The sequence below is a fragment of the Agelaius tricolor genome, unplaced genomic scaffold (assembly GCF_023055355.1).
Source record: "Agelaius tricolor isolate 1412-34295 unplaced genomic scaffold, bAgeTri1.0.p SCAF_7, whole genome shotgun sequence".
In the NCBI taxonomy this organism is placed as follows: domain Eukaryota; kingdom Metazoa; phylum Chordata; class Aves; order Passeriformes; family Icteridae; genus Agelaius; species Agelaius tricolor.
The window spans coordinates 11,209,523-11,236,973 of record NW_027269267.1 but is presented as its reverse complement, the minus strand read 5'-3'; the positions used below and the strand labels follow the sequence as shown (position 1 = coordinate 11,236,973).

At 36.4% G+C, this 27,451-nt stretch overlaps 1 protein-coding gene across 11 annotated transcripts in view; it reads right to left on the bottom strand.

Annotated features, from left to right (window-relative positions):
- The window catches only part of DMD (dystrophin), a 1,148,686-nt gene that overhangs the window by 323,209 nt on the left and 798,026 nt on the right, over positions 1 to 27,451 (bottom strand). For all 11 annotated transcript variants that reach the window (XM_071430346.1, XM_071430344.1, XM_071430345.1 and 8 more), the window contains 3 exons: positions 21,957 to 22,058; positions 17,057 to 17,165; positions 441 to 676 (listed from right to left, as the gene is read on the bottom strand). In XM_071430346.1, the coding sequence (XP_071286447.1) occupies positions 441 to 676; positions 17,057 to 17,165; positions 21,957 to 22,058 (447 nt within the window). The remainder of the gene's footprint in view (positions 1 to 440; positions 677 to 17,056; positions 17,166 to 21,956; positions 22,059 to 27,451) is intronic.

Here is a 27,451-nt window from a genome sequence, read left to right as displayed (position 1 = left end):
TTTGTTAAGACAACTGAGGAGCCTTTGATAAACCAAGAGCAGCAGCATGTAAGGCTCTCAGAAAATTATTAAGAAGTAACATAAGAAAAGGTGTGAAACAGGGTCGTCTTCTTCCTGGCAACCTGGAGCTTACTATGCAATTCCTTTATTTTCATGAAGTTTATATTTCAACCATTGGCTTGCATACTCTTACAGCACAAGCAACAGAAACATAGAGAGATCTACTTCAAATACCAGAGAAAATAGTAAATACTTTTTCTTTTCTCCTCAATTAGTTATCTATAAATTTCATCCAATGATTGTGTTCATGGGATAAAGTTGCTGAAGTGACAGCTACACGTATTGCAGCCTATCATCTCTCCTGTGCTCCTTGTTGAAAGGATTTAATACAGAACAAAGATCACGAGGCTTTCAACTTGAAAAATCAGTGTTTCTCATACCTTTTGTTTGATGATCATGTCGTTGATGTCATCAAGATCACCTACTTTGACTCTCTGAGATTTTATCTCTCGATCCAGTCGAGAAAGCCAGTCAGTGAGTTCTGCCCATGCCTTGTTGAAGTCAGCCAAGGCTGGAACCTCCAAAAGCACAGAAGATGGCATTTCTGGTTTGAAGGTGGTGGTTTCCTTGGTTACCCTGGTTTGTGTATCCACAGCAACAGTTTCACCAGGAGTTGCTGAAAGAAGAAAAAATAAAATCTCAAGTTACTGAATAAATGAACTATGATAAATGCTTATTTCAGTATTTCAGAATTTATGCCATAGAAAGGATAAGCCTGTTTCTTAATATTATCTCTACTGAAAATATGAAAATCAAAACTAAAAGAAAATAAGAATTCATTTTTTCCCAGAATATTTCTATTAAAATTTCTGCTTAACATCCAGCATTCTCAGCATATTCAATTCCATCCTTAGAGGACCAGCTGGACCTAGTAACACTACCAAAATTCACAGTGTGAGAAGGACCCCTTGCTAAAGGTTGTTGAAGCGTGGGTAATTTTCCAGAAATCTAGTAGTGGTCAAATATCTCTAGGCCAGAAGACAGATTGAAAAAAGTTGGTTGGACTATGCAACACATCATAGCATGACCATGTATTTAGAAACAAGTTTCATTCACTGCGTCCAAGTCACTCCGTAGCTGTGAAACCGTCTTACCAAAAATCTTCTCACTTACTGTTATCACCGAGTGCTTCCCACACGATCTGTGGCCAGTATGGAAGTTTATACAACAAGAAATTCAGCCTTGACTGATTGTTTACTTTTCCACCTCATAACCTCAAAATATTATGTGCTATTATTTGGATATTTGTGGATTTTTTTCCTTTCTTTTGGGGGAAAACAGACACATCTTCTTCTTAGTGTCTTTTCCTGATCTATTAGATACGGGTTTTAAATAATCTGTAACTTATTCATTGCTTGGAATGGAGAAGTACCCAACACTGAAGCACCACTTCTGTTTCTGCAGCTAAAATGATGAGAGGTGCCACAGACACACACCATTGGACAGAGAAGTTTGGAACATAAAATCATTCAGAAGTTCAAGACTGATCTTTTCTCCTAGATTTTTGCTATTTTTCTACAAAAGATGGCTATGAACTGTTGGGCTATTTTTGACCTTCAGTTAATGATGCAAAAGCAATTCCTCATGCATGATATTATCACAGATGAGGCTACACTAAATTATAATTTTTTCTCATTTTTTTGAAAAGATCTATCAAAGAGAAAAACTAAAACAGAGAAATCAGAAGAACACATGTCATTGCTGCACTGAGGTTCCACAGTATTAGAAAAGAAACTAAATACCTACACTTTGGAATCTCTATCTAAATCAGCTGTTGAAACGGCAATAACTAAACCAGGAATGCTGAAATAAAAGCTCTGTGGTCTGTGTTCTACATTTTCTAGCATTGAACCAACAAATGGTATTTTCTAAAGGACTGAAATGGGTTTTTTTGCATTTTTCTCAGCCATCCTACAGAGTAGAAAAAATCAGTTTCCTGCTCTCTTCCTGTGAGATAGCTTGTCTTCAACAAAAGCAAACCAAAACACCAAAACAGTGTGACTCCATGCACATTAAGTTTTTTGTTTTGTTTTTTTTCTTGCTGTTACTTTTGAAATTCTGATGGTTTTTCATTGACATTCATGCCTTTGCAGCAAAGTCTGTTTGAAACATGAAAACCCAGGTGGTAGGTCAGGGTTCAATGATGTGTCCATAAAGCCAAGGCCTCACATTTCCTCTGTAACTTCAGAGATTCTTAGACAACAGAAAAACAGTTGCCTAATTTGGCATTCATGTAGGTTAAACAGAAGTTGTCTCATCTCAGAGGAAATTTTTCTCCTCATTAGTATTCAGGTAAATTGAAGAACAATTTTCTAAACTGGGACATCCATCAGTAGACTTAGGCATCTCTTTGCATTTCACCTGTTTTGACCTGAGTACACAATCACAAGTTCACCATTTAATATCTATTTATTTATTTTTACCCAGTGGCAGCCATTTCAGAAAAGGATGTTTCTAACCTTCAAATGGTTATGGGTTTACTGATTTGGATTTTGGCTTATTTGTTTTGGGGTTTATTTTAATACTTTGGGCTGTTTTTCGTGTGGTTTTGTATGATTATTTTTGTTTGTTTTTTTTTTTTTCTTGATGTAGTTCTTTTGCATCAAGAAACTTCAAATTTAAAAAAAAGATGATAAGGTACTACCAGAAGTGCAACAGTCCAGTATAATATCTTCTCTAAAAATGTCAAGATATCTACTATCATCTTCTAAGGATGGCAATAAGCTATTCCAGTTTGACTGACCATTAGAATATTTGAGTTATCAAATTATTTGCAAAAATTACATTTAGAAAGGGTTTGTATAGTAATTCACTTATGACATTTATCTCCCCTAAGAAAAAAAATACTACTTAAAACAGTATCTATCCCTTATTTCTCTTTGTTTATGCTTGCATAGATATGACACAGTTCATTTAACAAAACTGTATAAATGAGCAAATAAAAATAATAGACAAATATACATCAACATTATCAACACAATATGTAGCAAAAGATCTCATTCTGAAAAAATTTATCCAGAACTCCACTGCCAGTTTCTGTGACTCAAAGGGGACAATTTTTTGCTTTTGGTTTTGGTGGGGTTTTTTTTTGATTTTTTGGTGGGGTTTTGGTTTTGGATTTTTCTCAGGACAATTAATTTATAAATGCAAAAATTGAATATTTTTTTTTAAATATCTGAGTAATAAATTCTATCCTAATGAGACATGTCAGAAAAAATAAAGGATTTCATCTTTCAATTTATTTAAACGTTATAATGGTTCACTTCTGTGATATGATAAGCATGAAAGCCAAAAGGAAAATTAGAATTTAAGACATTAAATCACACAAATATAAAGTTTTTAAGGTGATTTCTCCTTAGCACATTTTGCTCTTTAACACAGAACAATACTAGAAGAAAAATAAACCACAGAAAAATAGGTGTGATTTTCAACTTGTTCTTGAACTTTGAAATACACTGATGAAATTGAGAGTATATTGGTATTATTTTTTTCATCTTAAAATTAATCTGTAATGTTAAACTTGAAGAGTTATATTAATTGGAATGTGACATGACATTGAAATTCAAATATTGAATGCAATCCCAAGTAAAACAGAATGAAGCCAATTGCAGGAAAAGAATTTTCCGGCATTTTACTCTGCTTATTTCAGTGTTATATTTCTAGAGAGGGTCAAACTGACAAGTTAAAACAAATAAAACTCCTTATTTAGGTACTGAACAGGAGTAGAACAGACAGGAAGAGTGACAATGCTTTCAAAATCTTCAAAGCCCTTCAAACACCCTCTTTCAAGCCACAGTCTCTAAGCAGATCTGCCTCAGTTCTGCCACAGGAATGTTCTTAACCATCCTTCTGAATGCTTTTAGTGCTGGTTAAGTTGTAACTATCTAAGATAACTGCATCTACTGGGTCAAAGCTTTTTGATGAAGAAGAAATGACACAGTAACTGGATGTACATTTTAATTCCATTTATAGGTCTAGCCTGGGTTTTTAGTTCCATTGTGAGCAGCACCAATTAAAGGAGACTCCAGCCTTAAATCCTCCCTGCAATGAATAGCAGTAAAATACACCCACTAAACCTCCTTCTTGTTTTAGTCAAGGAAACTCAGCTGCATTTTACTCACTCTGAGCAAGCAGAGAAAGAATACCTGTACATTGTGCTATACACTCAGACAACATCACTCAGTGAATTTGCTATTTAACACAGGCAACACTGACTTCTTTAGTGGCAGAACAAGTGAGTATTCCTTCTGTGGGCAAATGAGCAGTTCACTGGGTGCCACATTGCACACCAGGCAGGTTTGGCTTATTTCATGGGAAATCTCCATGTCATTTTACCACTTTATCCCTGAGAGCTAGGCTTGGAACAACTAAACTCCACAGCATACACAGGTGAAATTCTGTCAGCTACTAAAATACATTTTTAATTTTTGCTGTGGCATTGCCACCAGTTTTCTACAGAGTTAGATCATCCACAATCATATCCTTAAAATCCAAGCAGACTTCTTGGAGAGAGATTGGGAAAGACAGTTCTGAGACTGATTTATTTAGACTTGTTCCAGTGATAAATGAATCACTCATTATCTCTGTCTGTCCTTCAATGTTAAGGAAATAAAGTTAAGAGTACATTAAATTCTCCCATTCAGTACAGCCCCTCCCTGCAAGGTGCTCACTGCCAGTAACACTTTTTGCAGAGGAGCTGTAGATACCTGCCAGGTGTTCCAGGTCATAAAAGAGTTCTGAAAGGAAAATAATAGTGGCCAACAGAGCTCTGATTAAATATTATGAACAACGTAAATTTATTACCTCCAAAAACCCCCCACCAACTTTGAAGTTTGAAAGCAAGGAATGGGTTTTTTTTTTCTAGTGGTCTGAACTCAAAATAAAGTCTTTATGTTGATCAAAATTATTGCCAACAAAATTCCACCCACAGCTCTATATCTGGAAAATATGCATCCTTAGAGCATTGTATCTCAAAGTTAACATTTTATTAACATTTTAATCAGCTTTTAAAGACAAAAATCATGTTTCAAAGTGGGTCTTTTCTATTTTAATGCAACACCAATGTTTAATCCTGCTTTTAAACAGCAGGATTAAAACCAGCTGTTCAAAGGCAACATCAACACTGTCACTTTGTTTTGACAAAAGAATTACTGAAATCACACCAATGTCTTAAGATTTTCTTAGTCTTAAGAAAATCTTAAGACTAAGATTTTCTTAGTCTTGAATATTTAGTAAAAACAATCCTTAGAAAAAGAAGACTTGGTAACTGTATCAGGTATATTTCATACATAGCAATTTTTATAGACTATAAATGGGTAAAAGTTTTATACCTAATTTCATTAATACTTAGGGAACATTCACATTATATGTTACTGCTATCAGTTTAATACACAAGTTAAGTGCCTAGACTACCTTTTAATTCTAGAAGTTCTTTATGACTCTTAACAAGTCATTATGGATTATATATAATTTTACTTATTAAAGATAAAAGAAAAGAAGCTGATAGTTTATGGGATTATTAATTAAAGTTTAGATATAAAATAGTCTGTGCAGTGGGATGAAGGGGCTGAAACTAAAGAACCCTTAGAAGTTGAAAAGAAAGTAAAAAGTCAAGGTTAAAGCTATTAGGAGAAAAGAAAAAGATTTACAAGTGAATGTGTACTGCTATATTTGAAAATAACTTCAAATTATGGTTTCTAAAATTTTACTGTTACTATTGCTAGATTTTTAAATGGCACCAGAACTTTAAATTCAGTAGGAAGATAAGTGTCAGCTTTCTCAGATTGTTCTTTCTTTGTCATAGGATAGATCTGGTAGAATTTTCTTGCCATTCTCCTTTTTATATCTGGGAGTGTGACTAAGCCATTTATTGTACAATGCATTTTTCCAGGTTCCTCCAAACACAACTGCAAGATGTTTTGATATGTCTTTCACTCAATGTAAAGAAAACTTCCTCTATCACAAACACTGAATTACAACAGGAGTAAGAACACAGAAAATAGGTAGAGTCTACTAAACACTAAGAATTTCAGTGATATAAACTACATAAGTTGGCTTGTGTGCATCATAATGTAAATAAAACCATAGGGTGAGGTTAAATTAGTGCCACATAGCAAAAAGTTCACATTGTGACCTGAGCTTCTGCAAATACTTTCTGTGTATGCAAGATACGTAGAAGCGGAATGTTAACAGTTCCCTTGGTCATAGGAGGTACTTCAAGGTAATTTCCATGTACAGAAGATAGAGTTTTAAAAAATTGCTCTTTGTAGAAGAGAATCAGGTTGGGGAATACTTCAGCAAACGAGACACATATAAAGAAATCCATGGGTTCTGATGGAATGCACCAGTTGAGTGCTGGTGGATCTGGCAGCAACCATTGCAAGGATTCTTTTTACGAACTTTGATGGATCAAGGCAAAAGGAAGAAGTGTCTGAAGACTGGAGGAAAACAAGCATCACTCCTATCGTCAGAAAACAAAGGTCACTGTTATCTTCAGAAAGGATAATATGGAGGACCCAGAGAATGACAGCTTCACCTCAAACCCTGGGAAAGTGACTGAGCTATGGCCATCACGGGCTGCACTAGGAGGATCATTGCCAACAGTGGACAGAGCTCATCTTTCCACTCTGCTTAGCACCTGGAAAACTGTATCCAGTTCTTGGATCCCTAGCACAAGACAGCCACAGAACTACTGAAGAGAGACCAGTGAATGGCCACAATGATGATTAAGGGACCAAGACCTCTCTTATATGAGGAAAAGCTTGAGAGAGCAGGAACTGTTCAGCCTAGAAAAGAGAAGACTCCTGGGGACCTCATGAACATGTATAGATATCTGAAGGGAGGGTGCACAAAAGGTGGAGCCAGGCTCCTTCCAGCACTGCCCGCCAGTGAAAAGAAAATGGGCACAACTGAAATACAGGAGGTTCCTTTGAGTTTGTCCTGCAATGAGTTGAAACAGAGAGTTTGCAGTATCTCCACTCATGAAAATACTCAAAAGCCACAGAGACATCATCCTGGGTAGCCTCCTCTAGGTTATCCTGCCTGAGTAGGGGGTTGGACCAGATTACCTCCAGAGGTCCCTTCCAATATCAGTCTTTCTCTGGTCCTGTACAGCTATGTTCCCAAATACTCTCTAAACACCAAACTGGAAATAGTATAATAACTGAGAATTCTTTGGGAAGGAAGCAGCTAAGAAAGAAGATAATACATGGAAATAATCTTGGCACAGTATACATAAAGAATTCAATTGACTGCTCTACATGTGGTGGAAATAACTTTAAATCTGCAGCATTTGATTCTAATTAGACTATGACTCAACCAGGGACAAGTAATACAAGACCAACTGAAGATTGTAATATATATCTGTAAACAGAGGTAGCATTAATCTGCTTGGACCTATTGTTCCATTCAAACCTTTCTGAAAGATAAACTGCTCTAAAGTTCAGTCTCCTTTTAGTAATATAGCATTGTCATGGCATTCTCCAAGAACCTTTCCTTAGGCAAAGTTCAGCATGATTGATGGGGCCACTAAAAATTGAAAAGCAAAAGGCTATGGTATGAATGGATCCCTTTTAGTGAGTGTGAGAATTAAGCAGACAGAAACTAAAGAAAGGTAGCCCAAGATCCTTTCATACACTTTTTAAAAAAGCTTATTTATACCACTACACAAGGCATTTGTCTTTTTCCGAAGGATAAGAGTCTTCTCTGGTGAGCAGTTGTTACAAAAGAGTTTCATGGAAATGAATGTTTTGTACTACAGAAGTTGTGGTGCTGTAAAATCAAATTCTGTCACATACTTGCCTTATAAAGAACGTTGTGACAACATCTGTCACAAATGGCAAGCACTTCTCAATATTCCTTTTGTCAGTAAAAGTAACAAGTTCCTTGATTTAGTATGCAGCCTTCAATTGGATGACAATCTATATGACAACAACTTACATTTCCAGTGTACTGCTATTGGCATGTAACTGAATTTTCACAGCTAATTCTTTGATATAAGGAAAAAAAAAGCATACTGCCAGCATCTCCAACTTTTACAGTCTCATAAAAATCACCTCTTCTAATTTTTGTAAGGTCTATTTATTGATTTAACAGGCATAAATTGCTATCTTATACAAGGGGAACTCTGAAAAAAGGGTGTAAAAAATTGTACACAGATACAAAACAACAAGAAGCCAGCTGAATTCTAGGTACCTTGCAGGTAAAAAAATAAACATCATATCAGATTTAAAGAAGCTGTGAAATAATCAGAGCACAGGTATTAGCTAATTTAACAGAATTACAGAATTCATGCAAAAATCTCCAAGTCTACCCTTATTCTTCAAGTGGAAAATTTTGCAGGATTAAAACCAGCTGTTCAAAGGCAACATCATCACTGTCACTTTGTTTTGACAAAGGAATTACTGAAATCACTACAAGTACCTTCTGTTCTTTCATCATAACTGTAAAAATATCTTATCAGGTACTACTTTGTGAAACCTTTGTCAAGTTTTCTCATATTATGCTTACTTTTCAGGTCAAAAGAACCTCTATTTTACTTTCAGCCTATGAAGAATTGTCTTTGGGAACTTAAGACTGCCCGCCAATCTACTGTTAAAAAAACATCAGTAATACAAATCTCTTCTTGCCTATCTCCACCATAGCATCTCCCCTGCTGCTCCAAACTAATACAAAGACAGCAGTCTGATATTTCAGTGATAAACTTCATATGCATCAGACTAAAGAATTTTACAGCTGGAATAGAAGAGGTTTTCATTTGCCATCTTTTTCCTCCTTTTAGCCTTCTATGGTGCAAGGAGCAAGCCCTTCTGTCACTGTCTCACGTCCCCTGATTAGGGCAGAAACCTTAGAGGCAATTATGAGCTTTGCTCCTCATTCCCTGCAGCCTCCACTCTGCTCACACTCCCTGGCTGGCTGCTTCTCTCTAGAGCAGACCTAACTCTGAGGCAGCCCCACTCAGGACAGAAACGTGAGGAAGGCTGTCAAAGACATGACCAGGATGTCCCTGAGCACTGCTCCCTTCCCAAGGAAAAGATGGCTTGCTTTGCTCTTTTAAAGAGACCAGTCAACGAAGAGCAGACAGGTCAAGAGGATTGTGTGCTGTATGGCCAGTTCCTTTCTACTATTCTAGCAAATTAAATAGATTTTCACACAATGTAATTGTCAATAGGCCTAATTGCTATACAAAAAGAAACAGGACAGAGAGATTAGTGCTATTTGCAGGCTGATGCTATCTGGATAGTCAAATATCACAGTAATTTGGGTTATTGTAACAAAAAGGAGTGGGGGAGAGAGAGAGAAAGAGAAAGTACGTTTAAACACTATTTAAAAAAACTGATTTAATGACAGAAAGATAGAAACTTAGACAGAAAAACTGATAAAGGGCATAAACTACCATTTTAGTATGGATACCCTTTTGCTAGGAACTCTACTCCCTTTTCCATATCTTCCAGCAAAAACAAATCTAAATTTTTGATTCTATCTGTGTTTTAAAAAATTATAGTTGCCAGATATTTTGAAAATTACCAACACTAGATTCTGTTACCAAGATTATTGGAGTCATATAAAAAAAGTCCAACCATAAATGCAACTTAGTTCTGTGCTCTCACTTGGTCTAGGTTATCAATAATAGTCTGAAGAATTCTACAGTATGCTATAATGTACGTTTCATGAGATTTAACCAAAATAAATCTGGGATATCCAGCTGCTACTAACTATTGATCAAGACATTAAATGAAAGAAAACAAGCTGCATACTTGCTCCTCAGAAGAAAATACCAGATTGTATTTTAAAAATTGAATAGGTAAATGTGGTTGTTTGAAAGACTAATGATAGCATTAATCTTATTTACATCATAAATCTTGGCAGCTGTGCTTCAACAACTTGTTACAGAATAGAAAAAGTAGATCTTGGTTCCATATTGTCTTTAATGACAGCAAAGCAACCAACTCCTGTCTTGACTTTCTGATTTAGGTTTCATCATAGGTATGAGTACAATAAAAAGTCTTTGTAACCCAGAGTGAGTTATATTTAATCAGCTGAGCCCTGAAAAAGCAAGAAGTTCACATTCCTTTTGTAAACTGCACTGTCACACTTGTTTATTGCAGATCTTTCAAAGGGGAATCTACAATCAGATCCTGAAACAGGACATTCAATATAAAGGTGTAACCTTTGGTTTTCTTCAAATTGGGCATTTGTGGCTTAAGTATATTTTGCATATATTTTTCACCTGTCAGAAAAACCAGAAGCAAATCCTCAAATCAAGATATGTTATAAAGATCTAAATAGAAATTCTGAGAATAACAGAGATTTGTGTTTCTAAACTTGCTTATTATGTTTTTATTCATGCAGCTTAGAAGGCAGAGTGTCAGCTTTTTATATAGATGCTTTTCATTACTTCTCCCTGTTGGTGTTACAGCACATGCTGTGAATGACCTCCAGAGATTCCTGAAGCTATATGCAGAGAGAAAATTGAATCTGAAAGCTTTATTAGACAAGTTTGTCTTCAGCTTGTGTCTGATGTCAGCTGTATTGAAAAATAGAACTGCTTGTGAAACTGGGTCCTGACCTTGAAAAATCTCCAATCAAGTGGTAACAGATTCAGTTTTGTGCCATATTGTTATTTGCTGTATGTGTCACATATGTGAGAAGTAAAAAAGCTTCCTAATGGAAATCAGATGGAATGATTAGACACTTATTTCCTGAATATAATGAGGAAAATAGATATATGGCAATTTACCCATAATAGGGTCATCTCAGGCTGGCATCTCTGAACCTCTTCATTACGTCTGTAAAGTAAAATTCCTCAACCCAAATCTACTAAAATTATTTATATAAACTATTATTCATTCCTTTATCCAAAAGAAAAGGTAGAGAGAGTAATCTGCTCCTTTACTAATCCACTTGTACAAGCATGAGCAACCTTTGTTGGGCCAGCTGAAAAACTGTTGCTGGTCTCTAATGTTTTAGGAGCTCAAGGTGTTCTCTGTGATACTTTCCTATTGCATTTTTACATATTCAATTTCCCTCTTGCATTTTATTTTTGTAAAACTTTTCATAGTGTTAAACCAAATTATAGCTAATTTTAGAAGTAGATATTTCCTTTAGAGTCAACATGCACAAGTATCAGAAACTATATGGTTCTAGACACATGACCATTATTGGAAACAGTATTTCTCTCTACTACAGCTCATAAGAGTGAGCTTTACTGGTGTCCTATAATCAAAGTGAACCAAAATGTTTCACAAGAACTACTTGTCCCAACAGTTGCATGCTGTGGATTTTTACCTGTTCAGCTCTCTGGAGAATGGTTCTAGAAAATTAAGTTTTCTACCATATCCCTCATAAAAGCTTTTTGATAGCTGATAGCAAATTTCCTTTAAATAGTGAAGACCACGTGCAACATAAGTTTAATATCAACATTTAATATCAACACAGGTGTCCATTAGTATTGAAAACATTGTAGATGCACCCCACAGATTGTTCAGTCTTACCCAAAGAATTATTTTGAGTATTCTTGGTCTCAACTATACTATGCCAGCTGCTATAAACAATATACTCAAATATCTGATTTTACATTTGTTTTTAATTTGCCCTTTGAATACACATATTGCAATATTCTCAGGTGCACCAGGAGTTTTAAGACTAGCTTTTGGAAATTCTGAGAAACAGTGCTGAACTACAGCATATGTGTTCACTCAAACAGTGGGTATAATATATAAACAATGACTGCTTCAGAGCACATTAGCTCTGAAATACGACAAAAAAGAAAGTGTATCTATTGTGCATTTTTTGCCCAAAGCTAGTTGTTGTCATTTTGTTCCTTACAGTTTTGTCACTGTCTCCTGATTATCTCTTAAATACAAATGGTTTGTGTGTTTTTAAAGAGTCAGTGGAATAGTACACAATCCAGCTCTGAAATTCCAGTCCATGGAAATGAATATATTTCAATGGTTATAGTTTCATAAACAAAGAATCCTTCATTCCCACTGAAAATATTAAACCAAATATCATGTCAGAGATTTGACAGGGCAGACTTCATAATGCAGGATACTGCCATGTCCATCTGTACATGCCCCTATCTTAGAAATAACCAATATGGAATAATAACCAATAACCAATATGGAATCATAAAAAACTCAACTATGCATTTTGAAAACAAAAGAAAATTCCAGATGCATACAATACATGCACTAGCACTACAGAAGCACTTTCAGCTTCTGAGGTGAGTGGATTTTAGTTTTGAACCTTAAGTTATTTCATCAAGGTATGTATTTTCACGTACATGCTTTTTTAGTGCTAAGTTTCCTCAGAAACCTACAGACTCATGAATGGTATGCTTTAAGCAGCACCAGTAGTTGTTTCTTATGTTACATACTGCAAGCAGTGAGTGTGAATTCCAGCTGCATTAAGCCACAGCAGTGCACACACAAAGTGATATTTTTCAAGGACTGTTGTATATGATCTTACAAGCCTGGAACAAAGCAGCATGCCTAGTCCAGGTGGGGACTTGCTTCACAGAGAAATAAAAACCAAACTATATTTCCCAAACAGAAGGAGAAATACTATACTCCTGCAAGTAAAATACCAGAGGAAAAGCAAATGAAATTCTGTTATCACTACTTTCCCCAGATTCACTGGGGAATTTCACTGTATCACCAAATATCACTGTTTTAATTCAAACTTCAAGACTCAAGGTATTATAGACTGGAGGTGACTGACTGCTGTGAATATTTTTCCTGTACCCAGTTGAATATGTGGGCTAATAAGTCATGAGTTCTCTCCACCACCACTGCTGCTGGTGAACTTATTGCAGCTCACAGCCTTCACATTACAGCTCGAGTCTAATGGACCCAGCGTGATCCCTCTCTCCTCTCCCATTCTCCCTCACCCATTCTAAATCCTGAAAAGCTTTCTTCCCCTGTACAGGGAAGCCCAGTATTTGTCTCTGTGTCTGCACTGTCTGACTCCTACTCCTAAAACAAGTTATACTGAAAGCACAGAGGAGTATTGATTATAGGCATTTAAAGCAAGATACCTCTGATGGCAAGTGCTGATGGTTATCTCTGATGATGCAGAATTAGCTTTCCTCTAATTACTTGTAGAAAGTGTACAGCACCTACCAATGCATAAAAAGCCTTTCTGTCAAATGCAACTCTGCTAAAATCTGTTAAACACAACCAATCATTTTTTTATCTTTATTTTTTTCAGACCTCCTACAAATGATGCTCCAAAATAAGACTGATAACTTTTAAAATTTAAAGGGACAAATTCTACCTAATTTCAGAAGAAATTTCACCATTGTAGTTGATTATAATTGTCACTCTTTTATTCATTTCAGTCACGCGTTTTTCTGTTTCACTTGATTAGGCATTTCATACAAAAAAAAGAGACAAGAAATGGACAAAAACTTCTGTGAGCAGTCAAGAGAAAAAAAGAAATTGCTTGTACACAGAAAACTTTTCACTGAATAAGTTAAACTGCAAGAGTATTAAGACAATGTATCACTCACAGTTTTATTAGATGAATATGTAAAATGCAAAATTAGTTGACAGAGTATTTTCAGGTGGATTCATTTGTAGTTAAAATTTCACTAACTTCAAGTACAGCATAACTGAAAATAAATACACATCAATTTAAAGAAATTGTGTTTTCAAGGTAGCACTAAATAAAAGTGGCCAAAATTTTCCCCTAGCATCTTACTGGAACAAAAACAAAATATGGAAAATCTCTTCATCCAGGACAAGTCAGGAGTTCCTCCCACCCCACAATGCATTCAGAGGGGTTTACAAAGCAGTGTGTCCCTTCACCTAACTTAGTAAGTAAATACAGTGATAGCATTTCAGTACAAAAGAAGAAAAAGAAGCCATATGAATGCTAATGATGCTATTAAAAACTCTCCCTCCTGGAAAAGCACATTCCAGAACTGCTTTCCTCTCTGTTTAAAATGTTTTCAAACTGCTGGCTAAGCAATGCATCAAGGTACTTGGATAGAGACATTCACACCATTTCACATTATCCTGTCAAGTACAGATAGCAAGTGTGATTTTCTTCCTGATTCATCTTATCTTGGAAGTCAATCTTCGCTAAGGTTTTAGGCATACCCTTCAGCTAAGTACATTTTTGAGCTGGAGAAGTAATTCTTGTTCCTTATGCCTGAGGGCACACTGGACTGCTGGAATATGAAGAACTATTTTTTAATGCTTCTTCTGCTGAAGAAACTATAATATGCAGATCTAGATACAATTATAACCAGGGTGCTTTACCTCTGTAACAGCCACCAGATGGAATTTATTAAGATTCTCTGTCTGAGATCCTGTAACCAGACCAGACCAAATGATACCTGACAGGGCACTAGACATGAGCCTGTTACATCTTCATTTCCTGGTCTCAAATACACATGTCAACATTATTCAGTCCTGATGTCCCTAAAAGTCCCTGTAGGATCAGGAAGTGAATAATTGTCAAGAGGAGATACTGACCTTGCTTCACAAAACTCTTCCAAAATAATTTGGTGTATCTTTCTTTACAAATGACCTTTAATGAGATTGTTTAGCTGCTGGGAGGCTTGGTTAAAGCTTGCTCTCCTATAAGCAGTTTGAGTCCCTATGGTTCAAAAGAGTCAGCAACACTGTAAATAAGGCCATAAAAATATCTATAATATGAGTGGTTAAAATAACTGCAGAACTTATACCCCAGAATTACAAGACCCATGACATTCCATTTCTTCCATCGTCTCCTCCCATTCTTTTAAATGAATTACAAAAATACCTTAGTAGCAGATATTTTTCCTATCTTTGTAGAAAACTGCTCTCTTGGCCTGGAGAAGAAAAGGCTCAGGGGGATCATATCCATGTGTTTGGGTATCTGCTTGGAGGAGTAAAGACAGATCCAGACTGTCTTTAATGAAGCCCAGAGACAGGATGAGAAGCACCATGCAAAAATTGAAATACTAGAAATTCTACTTGAATAGAACAAGAAACGTTTTTTACTGTCAGAGTTGCTCAACACTGGAAAAAGTTGCCCAGAGAGGTTGTAGAGTCTCTATCCTTGAAGATATTAAAAACCTGACTGGACATGACCCTGAGCAACCTGCACTAATTGACTGTGCTTTGAGCAAAAGGAAAAGATGTCTCCCTGGGTCCCTTTTGAACTCTACAGTTCTATGTCAATACACCTATAATGAGGTGATGGCAGTAAACTGACTCAAATAAAGAAAAATTATGAATTAGTGTTATAAGCGCAGGTTCAAATTTTAAGTTCTCATTACAACAGAAGGGAAATCAATCTTACTTCCTGCTTAATCCTTTATAGAACACCAGTGCTTTCATTTTCTGCATCTACAATTCCATCAGCTGAGTCTCAGAAACGTTAGCAGTCAGAGACTATATCTTGCATTAAGGTGAGTAATTTTGCAATTCTTGAGCTAGAGATGAGGTAATATAAAAATATATCACATTACTACTCTCTGTTCACACTCTTGTTCCATTATTATAATTTCTTTTGTAACAGCAAACTCACAACTTGCCAACACTCTTTCCTTCTGGAACCTGTTCACACCGAAAACTGATACAGCAAGTTTAGCACAGCAAAAAATGATTACACATCTCCTTCATTCCCCCATACATGAATTCCTATAGAATGCCTTGGAACAAAATCATGCAAAGCAAGAATGCTGTTGTACTACTCATTTAAAAGTATAGTAGTGGTCGTTGGCTCTTTTTAGAAAGTTTAAATAATTGCCACTGGAACCACAGCAGTTCTAAGGGACTAAACCCAAATAATAGTTCTTTTCAGTAAGATTCAACATATCACAAGCAAGACAAATCCTTTCCTTGAACTCATAGATGCTATTTGGGCAGGAGCTGGACTGTCTTCTGGTACTGAAATTTCTGGATCCTCTCTCTATGGAGCAATTATGCACTTCTCTGAAAAAAGGGTTTTCTTTGCTACCTTCTTGCTAGATTCTCCAGTTTAAGCTTTTATTGTATGTTACGCCCTAGAACATGTTAAAAACAAGAGGGAGCAGCAACCCACATGTAATCCAATCCCAAATGATTACTGCAGCTGTGTCACAGCCTGAGTTACAGACAATCTGACAGAGATTGGGGGGACAGATTTCTTTCTGCTCCTCCCACATATGCTGAGGGGCTTTCTAAATGGTATAGGTAATATTCTTCATTCAAGCAACTGGAGTGGTTCAATATCAAGTGAAGAATCTTAGAGACTTTAGAAACTCAGATTGAGCACAGTGCTTCCATTAAGCATTTCTTTTTCACCCATGCTTAATCACTTCATTTTAAAGGAAAGCACTGGAAATAAAATCCATTTATCAAGGAAAAAAATGAAGTTTATAATCCTTGTAAGGAACAAGAAGACAGAGAGATATGAGAATAATCCAGTATAAATATTGTCAAAATAATTTAAATGAAACAGAGATCAGATGTCTAGTTGTGTATTCATGAATGCAAGACACGAAAAAACATAAATCACAGACTTAGTGTTTAGCTGCAGAATTCTTTCTACCATGTTGTCATATGACTTTCTCTGTTAATAGACAAGCTTTGTTTTGAAACAGTCTGACTTTATTGCCCCATCAGTAGTAATAATGTCAGAATTTCATTCTGTGACCAATCTACAGGTACTTGACCTATAACATTATTATCTTTTAATTTAAACAATTTGTCTCCCTTTGTAGTATTTCCTCCATTAGCATATGCAAAAAGTCAAAACCTCACCTCTTCATGGAATGAAAGAAAAATTACTTTGAAACAGTAATAATTTGAAAAGCATTCTGCAACCTTTTCATCAAATGATAATCTAATTTGTCTTCTGGGATACATTGCATAAAATAGAAAGGCAATGATAAAAAACCAACTTGAATGCCATAGTAGCACTTTTAATGATGCTGAATTAATTTAGACAGTCTCCAACCATTTTAATTTTAACTGTATGATTTGTAATTATTTTTAAAAAATACATATAATGAAGCACTTACAGACACCTGAAGATAGATGGCCAAAGGCTGCTAATGCTGGCTTTTCCTTTAGTTGTTGAATTAAGTGTTGTATTGCCTTCCAGTCAGCATTCAAGTCTTCTAATTTTTTCTAGAATAGAAGATAACAAAATATTAAATTTATAATACATACATTAATGTATCACAGAACCACAGAATGGCTTGGGTTGGAAGGGACCTTAAAGATTTTCTAGTTCCAACTCCCCTCCCACCATGGGAAGGGATGCCACCCAATAGATCAGCTTCCTCAGGGCCCCATCCAACGGGGATTTGTAATGTAAACAAATGCAAATGCAATGTAAATAAATGCAAAATAAAATAGGTGTTTTTTTCTTTTTTCATCTGGTCACTTGAATTAATAAAAATATGAAACAGAAAGGTACAACAATGAATTTTCACAAATGGGGGAGAGGGACAAATAAAATCTTTTCCAGCTGTGCTACAAAAGAGTTTCCTGGTGTCAGGGCCCTAAAAGCATCTTTTCTCCTCAAAGTTTGGCTGCAGAAGCTCAGAGCCAACTTAGAACCAGCACAGGTGCCTGACCCTGACCACAGTGATTTCCTGGACCAACCTCAGCCCATTTCCTTGGCCCTGCCCAGCCACCCAGGGTTGTGTTTGGTTGTCCTCACTATACCTGATCCTGACCCTTCCAGGGATAGCCCCCCAGCCTGAGAAGCTTCGCTTTTGAGCACTGTGAACATGAAATTTAATTTTTAAAATTAAAACCGAAAGGTGAGCTAAGTATTTCAAAAATACCTCTGCAACTTCTAACATCAAATGCAGAATTTATTCTACTTCACATTAAATTAAAAGAAAAAAGTCTTTGGAGTCTTCAGGGTACCGTAACCTTCAGTGTGTGAGCACACAGTCCTGTGCAGTAAACAAAACCTGCAGGAAAGTCTGGAGTGTGAATAACATCAGTCCTCAGATAACCCTGAGAGGCACTTAGATTTGAATATGTTGTTTCTACCTCTCTTTTTTTCTTGCTTTAATTACTGTAAAGAATGATGAAGCTTTGCTAATTCTATGCTGACATGTCTAAACTCTTAAATGAAGACAGCATTTCTCTTTAAGCTGCTCTATGATTCTCTGCTACAAAAAGATGCACAGAGTACTGATGCAGCCCAGGAATGCTTTTAGCATTCTATGGCTTCCATCCACAATTAGATATATAGCCAAAATCACAATCCAGCCGTGATAGAAACAGGATGCCTATTAAGAAAGGTACTTTAATTACCTAGAGTCTAAGCTGACAGAGGTCAATAGGAGAGGGATGGAGAACAATGCTCATTAAATTGAAGTATGTGTATACTCACACACACTCTCACACACTCACACACAGACTCTGAGGCAGTGGGGAAGGTTTAGATATCAGGAATATATTTTTCACCCAAAGAGTGCTTGGGTACTAGGCTCTCCAAGGAAGTGGTCACAGCTGCAAGCCAGTCTGAGTTCAAGAAATGTTTGGACAACACTCTCAGGCACATAGAGGATTCTGGAGCTGTCCCATGCAGGGCCAGGAGCTGGGCTCTATTCCATCATTCCAATATTGGTCCTTGTCATGAGCAGCTACTTAATGATTCTTACTTATATGAGCCTGAGATTTCTTGCCAGCAACCAAATAAAAACCATGCCCACCAGACACGTTAGAGTGGTTGTCCAGGGCAACAGCTACACCACTAATAAGAGAGCAGCCAGTTCTAAACCCTTCTATCAAAATTACAGTTTGATCTTGCATCTGGCATAAATTAACATACATGCATTAAAATGTTAACTTCTTTGAGCACAACAATTTTGCTGTAATTGCAACTCTAGAGCTCTGATGACAAGCATGAACATCCAAATATGTTGCACTTAGCACAAAATTTATAGATTTTCTTTAAATGTCAGCACTGGTGCAATTTAAGCGATGTTAACACCCTTATGTGGACTAATCTTACTGACAGCACTAAAATTGGATATGAATATTTAGAGAGAGAAATGTAGTCTTTTAAATGCAAGATTGAGAACAATGAAAATAAATTCCTCACTATTTCTCACCCACCAGAGGAAAAGACAAATTGAGTGCTGTGGCAAGGGAACCACAGCTCTTCCACTGGCACAGAAATCCTTTCCTGAATAAACTGTTCTGATTAAGTGCTGTTAATCATGAGATTGGGGCTTACATCCTTTCTATTGCCACTGACACCAGCAGTAACCTCTCTCTCCCTCACCTTCAAAAGCTTTACAGAAATGCATTTCAAAAGCATGAAATCCATGTTATAAAAGTGAATAGGTCTGATTATTAAAGTGCTAGTGCTTAAAGGATCACACATCTCATCCCATTCTTGACTCTTGAATCAGCATATACAAGGATTTCATTTGCCAACAAAAATGTTTTTACAGACTTGTGTTGCAAAATTCTATTTTAGTATGCTTAGTGAAGGTATGAAAATATACTTATTTCAGTGACATAACTATGAGATAAGATTATGTACGTGTCAATATAAATCCATGGGATTTAATTTACATTCAAAATACTATAATGAAAACATACTATAAAGGTTGCAAAGATAAGCAGCTAAGCATTAGGAAATGCCAGAATAATTTTAACTATGAACATTATTTCAGATAAAATGCACATAAATTGCAGGGATATCTCTAATTTTCTGGCACATAACGCTTTTGAGCACAGGAAAGGCTGTGGTAAGAATAAGTCAATAGGACCTCTACTTCATTTATTGAAAAGAATGGGAAGATTTGTGGTGAATTAAGGAAATAATGGAGGGAAAAAAGCAAAGCTACCCCAGAGAACGAAATAATCTACAAATTTGTCAAGCAATGCTAGACAAGTAATTAATGCTTTTAAAGAGGGCATGTAATTTTATCTCTTTTTTTTCTGTGCCACACACTAAATAAGAACTATGGGTCTAAGTATTGAATTGCTGCTTGGTCTATAAGTGATGTTCATATCCTGAACTGAATTAAGCTGGGTTCAGTCTAAACTAAAGGTACCAGAGCAGCTGTAATTAAACAATTTTCTAAAATTTTGAGTTCTTAGCTTTGCGGACTTGCTAATATCTTTCCAACACCATCTTAATGTGAGTAAAAATTATTTTTGCTTCCACAAAATACCTTTCATGCAGAAAATTATTTTGATGGTAATAAAAAAGTTTATGTTGAAAGATAGAAATAGCAGACTTTGCTGAAAGTAATTCAGGAAGAATGATGATTTATGGAAACCTACCTACAGCATCAAGAAAGCAATTCAACAGTCCTGACAGAATAACCACTGAACTAGAAATTAACCTCACAGATTGCACAATTAAACGAACTGCAGAATGTAAAGAAACAAGTAAAATGCAATCAAACAGGGACTAAAAATTAAATATGCATTACTCTGCAAGTTACAATTGTCCTCACAGACACCTCTTTTAATATCATTGTCAAAACTATACCTTAAGGAACATTATAATCTTTAAAGAGTCATCTTTTTCCAGTAAATTTGGTAAAAATTGGAGAATTTCAGTCTTTGATGTGAACATTGAAAATACATAGATAGAGTACACTTCTGTGACAGAATTTTGGGCTAAACAGAAAATTTCAACATAATTTATACTTCTGTCATTCTTACATAAAACACGTACTAGCTCTTCCTCTTGAAAATACCAGCATTCATTCTGCAATTCTTTATATGCAATTTAAAAAATCTAGAAAGCCAAAATCTCTATCTTTCGGGTATCAGTTCATTCACATGTTCCTTTGAATGGAGATCTGCTGTTGACCTATTGACAAATAAATCAGAGGAAATATTGTAAAAGTAGGAAAATAATACTCCAACTATAGTGACTAAATAGAGACAGAAAAACAAGAAATTCACTGTGGAGATCACCTACTAACATTTTATCTTTGTGAAGAAACCCTTTTTCTGCCAATTGTGGTTTTGGAGTGTTGTACATTTTGATAAGCTCTAAATACAAAGTTTATTATCTCAGCCCAGTCAGAAGCAATTGTAATAGATAGTGTAATCAATAAGTCACTATTTCTCTTTCTGGGAATTCTTAATCATTATGTTTACAGATTCTTAATTAGCAATTATAACACTAGAAACCAGAGCAAGCTCTGGCTGTATGGTATTGATCTCACTAGTTGCTCTCCTGCTTGAAAAGCAGCTGAACCAGACATGGGAGGATGCTTGCTGATGACTTCAAGATTCTACAGGATAGAAAATGACACTCTAGTCTCAATGAAGGTCCTCACAGTCTTTAGGAAAAGCATATAAAATATCCCCTTATAACTGATTTGTAAGCTGAAGAAAAGGATTCTACAGTACATTTTTCTTAAAGAGAAGTGCTGGGAGGCAAAGCCTTCCAAACAATGTGTCCTCTTCTCCAAAACAGAATCAAGTCAGTAATTCTAGATAAAATTTGGCAGAGAAATTGAGAGGGAAAGTTCTATGTTGCCATGTGTTCCTTCCTTCAAAATGAAAAAAAAGAAAGCAAATTACTCTGTTTATAACTTAACTCTCACCTTTTCTAGAAAATTTGCAATTTTTTTTAATTTGAAAAATTTCTAAAAGTGAAATTTAAAATAAAGGAGTTTAAAAATAAGCTACATGTTGCCATTAATTACACAACAAAAATTACTTTTGCTTTCAGTGTGAATTACTCTTGAATGAGTAAAACAACCTTAATGTCATAAACAATATTCCCATCATAATATGCATAAGATTTTTAGCTGGGAGCATTACATTTTCCCTGGCTATGCCATCACAGAATAGAACAAATGCCATTTGCCAGGTTCTTTCATTGATTTTAAACAGAGCACATCAAGGACAAGTGTACAACAGGGGAAGCATAACCTATTACACAGCAATGGATATTGCTAAAGGTTGCTTCATTACCTTTACTGGATGAGTAGCTGGTTTTTCCTTGTATAAATGACACCCTTTAGACAAAACCTCTTCCACATTCAGCTGTTTAGCCTGCACTGCTGCTTCAGTTTCCTGAAAAATAAAAAAAACAGTCAGTCTAGATTAGCCATGGCATAAGCATTAAGACTGAATAGTCCCAAAACTCCATGGGAAGTGTAAAACACCAGTAGACAAGCTTCTGTTCAGAGTTGGTGTGGGGTAAACACAAGGATAGTGACAGTTGGGGACAAAGAGGATCACCAGAAAAATCAAAAGCAAAGAGGGACAGAAAAAGCAATGTTACCAAAATAAACAGTGGTCAGTCACTTCATCTTCAAGGTCTCAATAAAATGAATAAAAAGCAAGCACAAATTCATACTAAGAAAGACAGGCATGAGAAATCTCATTTAAGAGGCTCTGTTGTTTTGTCTGTTTTACACTACCAGCTGACGAAAAGTGCACTGGTTAACATTTCTTCATACAGTATGTGGCATTAAAACTGTCTAATGAGATGTGACAATGATACTGAGTTTGGAAAGATGAAAAATTTTAAAAGAAGACTGCAATTGCGACTACTAAACTTCCACTTTGGTAGTAAAAGGACTTACAGAAACTAACTAAAAAGGAATGCACAGTAGTAGTGACAGCTCCTAAAGGTTCAGGGAGGCACCTACCATTAGCAACAGCACATTACTGAATTAAAACCAGCATATTCTCTAGCAATTTCTTTTTTAATCTGGAAAGGTGTAATTCATGTGCTAACATAAGGAAATTCCAAATAATGTCTCTCAGCACACAGCAGCTTCATTTTGTCAAGCACTGACCAAATAAATAATGGGCAAAACTCTACAATTAAGACGAAAACCCAAACCAACCAACCAAAACAAAAATCCAAACCTACTGAAAATTGTAAAAGAGAAGATAAACTACATCTGGAGTTCCAAGATTCATGGTTTATTTCCTTTTTTCTCTAGTAATATAAGTGCAACAATAGCTGAGTTATCAAAATGAATTGGTTGGGGTCTTTTTGTTTTCCTCTCTTCACCCACCTACAATATAGGTTGATTACCTTGTTGTAATCATTGCTGACTACCCACTGACTCTCCAAGTTAATTTTCTGTCCACATTCTCAGTTATCATAAACACGACAGTAGACAAGATTGTGTGCCAGGTATGCCACTATCTGAGGTAACACATTCTTTTATTGGTGAAAATCTGCTGTTCTTTTTACTGCAATAAACCTGCTGAAATCCATGGCCCCCCAGTCCAAATGGCCCCCAAAAAGGGGCCATTTTGCTCCTATGTTTAAACTCAACATATAAAGTATGTCTACACCGCTCCCTAAAACTTTACTTGCAAAACTTTATGGACAACATTAAAAATAAAGGCTTAGTAAATTCAATGTCATCTTTAATTTTTCTTTTCCAATACTATTGGTCAACAACAAATGAATCAAACCTTGCAATGATATTTGAATGCAATGATTTCTTGCAATGATATTTGAAGCATGTTTCAATTTCATTTTTTCTTATTACACGTTTCAATGTTAATGAAATATAACTGTAAGGATTCATAGAGAATGAGCACTAAAAAGCAATGCATTGCAAAATTGGGATATTGAGGTGGGTGAGAGTTTATTAACCTTTTGATAAAACCCTCATTAAAGTCTTATTTTCTTTCCATTTCAATACTATGTTAACTTTTTACTTCCCTACTCAGCACATAAAGAAAAAAAAAATCAAGGAGCGTTAATGAAGAGGTAATTTTCTCCCTATCTTAATGAAAGCTAGGCATTTTAATAATTGTTAGCTTTTGTTTCATTGTTTGCTTTGGAATTTTTTTTTTTTTTTGGTTTTTTCTTCTAACTAAGCTATCTGCAGTATTTGGCCAATATTTCCTCTTCTGTTATTCTACATGTCTCAAAAATTCATTTTCTTTTATGACAGCATCAGTTACCATAACAAATTCTGTAGCAGGAAAATCACATTAAAACTCCTTATATAGTCCAAGAAAACCGAGAACACCGTGGATGTTCCTATGCTGAGGGTTTAACCTGTGGCATGAATGTGCCTTTGAAGTGGATCTCTCAATCCTCCACCCTCACTGGACTTTGTTTTTTACCATGGACTAGTCTAGGAAGACAGACACCATTTTCTTTCAGGCTGTAACAAGTGTGGAAGGCGTAATGTATTGAGTTGTTAAATCACTGATTCCTTTTGCTCTACAATTTTCTGGAGTTACATGAACTACCCTCATGTAATCTGATCTTTCAAATTCAGTGGCCTTGACCTAAACCAAAAGGCATTGTGCAAGTCTATCCAATACAGCATGATGCTTCCTTTGAGATATATGTGGCAATAAGAATAGAGGTAAGAGTACATGGAAAAAGAAGTTCTCAATATCTTGGTATTCATTTGGACACTGCTGAAATTAACAGGTATCTTATCTGTCAGAGCAGCAAATACTTTGATTGTCTCCCACTAATCTCAACATAAATTAAAAACATAACAAAATTACTTCGAATAAGTACACATCTGACACAAAATTGCTGTAGTAACTCTTTGCCCAGTTCTTTGCTTGATGGGATAGCCCCTTGATAAATCCTGCCCAGTGAACAAGTTTCCAGCAATTTCAAATCCAATTGCTGGGTGACACCCTATTAATAGGGTTGACAGGCAAGAGAGTAGTTACAGGATTCTGCTCCATCATTTAATCCCCTAAGAGAAGAAAATGGTAATGACCACAATATAGCCTCTGACGGTTTGCACACAAAAAAGACCACAGTTATTATCTAGGCTGTGCAGAATCCAGGAGAAGAACATATTCCCAGTGCAGAGCCTGACCTCTAATCTTCATCACACAAGACAGGCTACTGCTAAAGCTAGTAGGAATTGTAGATGTTCATTTCCACTAGTTTTCAGAGAATACCAAAGTCATATTTGTTTTAAAGTCCTGATAAAGTCCTCACACTCACTTTGCTGTGGAAGGATGCAGAGCTGTCTCTCGGAGACAGAGCTGACTGCTGGAATTGCACAATTTATGAACTGCCTGGGAAAGCAATCATAGTGCTGCTTCTGGGCTGGGTGATGAATATGCTAATTCAACTTTTCACACATATGGCAAATTAAAATACATCATCACTGGAAACTGCTGTTTCTCAAACATGTATAAACAAGAATCAGAGGCTACCTTTATCCATGACGCACTATCTATGAATTTTCAGTGGTGTTAAAGTAGTGCATCCAAACTGATGAAAGCTTGCTGCTGAGTAAGCCACAGTAGCTTCTGCATTTACAACAACAAGCCAATTCAACCTGCTGAACAAAGTTACAGGCTGAAAAAGTGGCAAGGACTTGTCTACAGCCCCACCTGGACTCTGAAAGTCTATTGATATAGCTCAGAACTCAGAAAATTCATATCCCTAGCTGAAACCAATATATTGACTAAACCTCTGGTGTGTATGCCAATGGAAGATAAAATTTCATGGCTTGTCATATGTTATTTCAAGGGATGGAAACTATCCTAGCAGACACAGGCAGGCTGTTTGACATTTGCTGCACATACTTTAGGAGGCCCAGTCAACTACGGCATTGGTCTATATCAAAAATCACAAGCACTGATTCACCTTCCCTGGTAGCACTGGTAACTTTTGGGATCAATTCCCCCATGAGCTTACATCCTTTGGACATATTCTGCTGGGACAGTAGAAGAAGTTCAGGGTGATTAAACCTGTGTCTTCACAGTGAAATACAACACAAAATTGGAATCTTAATTACAGCCTTCAAACAAAAAAAATGTAACTCTGAAATTAGTATAGTGAGTTGTTTCAAAACCTCTTGTTTCAAGTTATTTCATGACCTCTTTTTAGCAAGACAGTACGTTAAATGAAAATTAAAGGAGAGAATTTATTCACAGGAAAAGAAAAGCACTAAGCAATTTCCCTTTACTTATCAAGACAAGGCAGTGATGTGTAACAAGCAAATATAATAAATCTAAAATCTAAAACTATTTGGCTGCTTTTAATTTCAAACAAACTTTTATGAAATAACCAGATATAAATGTCCATATACATTAAACATGATGATGGAAAACTACATTTAAATATGTGTTTCATGTGTTTAGATGTAGAAGAGCATAACTTGTAATGAGAATTCTCAGAGGTGGATCTTCTAATTCATGCACACAGAGTCCTTAAGGTTAAAAAAGACTTCCATGATCAAGTCCAACCTTTTGATACCTAAAGATTTCTAGATTTTTCATTTATTTGTAGCTTTGTAGATTTTTAATACATAGTTTTAGAATTTCTAGAACTTTCTTACCATTTTTCATGCTTTAGAACAATAGCTAACTCTTTTGATCACATTATGTTACACACTTGAAATTCTGTTTAGTCTTATTGTCAAGAAAAGAATTTCTAACAAGGACATCTTGTTTTGCACCAGCATTTGAAAGACAAAACAAGAACTCCCTGGAGACACTCCAAGGTGCCCAAGGGTGGATTACCAAGGCAACTGGTGTGCAATTGGGTGTACCTGATAGACTAATTAATTAACCTTATAAAAATTGTAGAAATCCTATATTTCTTGCCTGCATAGCTTTATTTGTACACCTGAAAGCTTTAATTAAAGAACTGTTCTTTATATTAGCACTTTAACATTGTTTGGAAAAGCTTTTCTTCTGATTACAGGCAACACTTGGACCAAACGCCATCACTTCAGCTAAACTATAGCATAATATGCTTGGAACTTGAACATCTTGAACACTTCCAGGAATGGTGACTCCACCACTTCCCCAGGCAGCATGTTCACCCCTGACCATCATCTTGATACAAAAATTCTTCCTCATGTCCAACCTGAACCTCCCCTGGCTCAGTCTGAGACCATATCCTCTTGTTCTGTCACAGGTTGCCTGGGAGAAGAGACAGATCCTCACATGGTTCCTTTCAGGGAGTTTGAGAGATAAACTGAGCCTCCATCTCTCCAGGCTAAACCATTGCAGCTCCCTCAGCTGCTCCTCATCAGAGCTGTGCTCCAAACCCTTCCCCAGCTCTGCTGCCCTTCTCTGCACTCACTCCAGCCCCTCAATGCCCTTCTTGTAGTGAGAGGCCCAGAACTGGACACAGGATTTGAGCTGTGGCCTCACCAGTGCCGAGTACAGGGGGGCAATCCCTGCCCTGGTCCTGCTGCCACACTATTGCTGATCCAGGCCAGGTGCCTTTGGCCTTCCTGGGCACACCTGGATCATGTCCAGCTGCTGCTGACCAGCACCCCCAGCTCCTTTTTCTCCAGGTACCTTTCCAGCCACTCTTCCTGGTGTTGTTGTGACCCAAGGGCAGGACCTGGCTCTTGGCCTTGTTGAGACTCTGGTCTCAGCCCATTGTTCCAGCATGTCCAGGCCCCGCTGCTAAACTTTCCTGCCCTCCAGAAGATCAACACTCCTGCAACTGTAAACATTTCCCCCTTTTAGACAAGTGAATTCCATCTTTC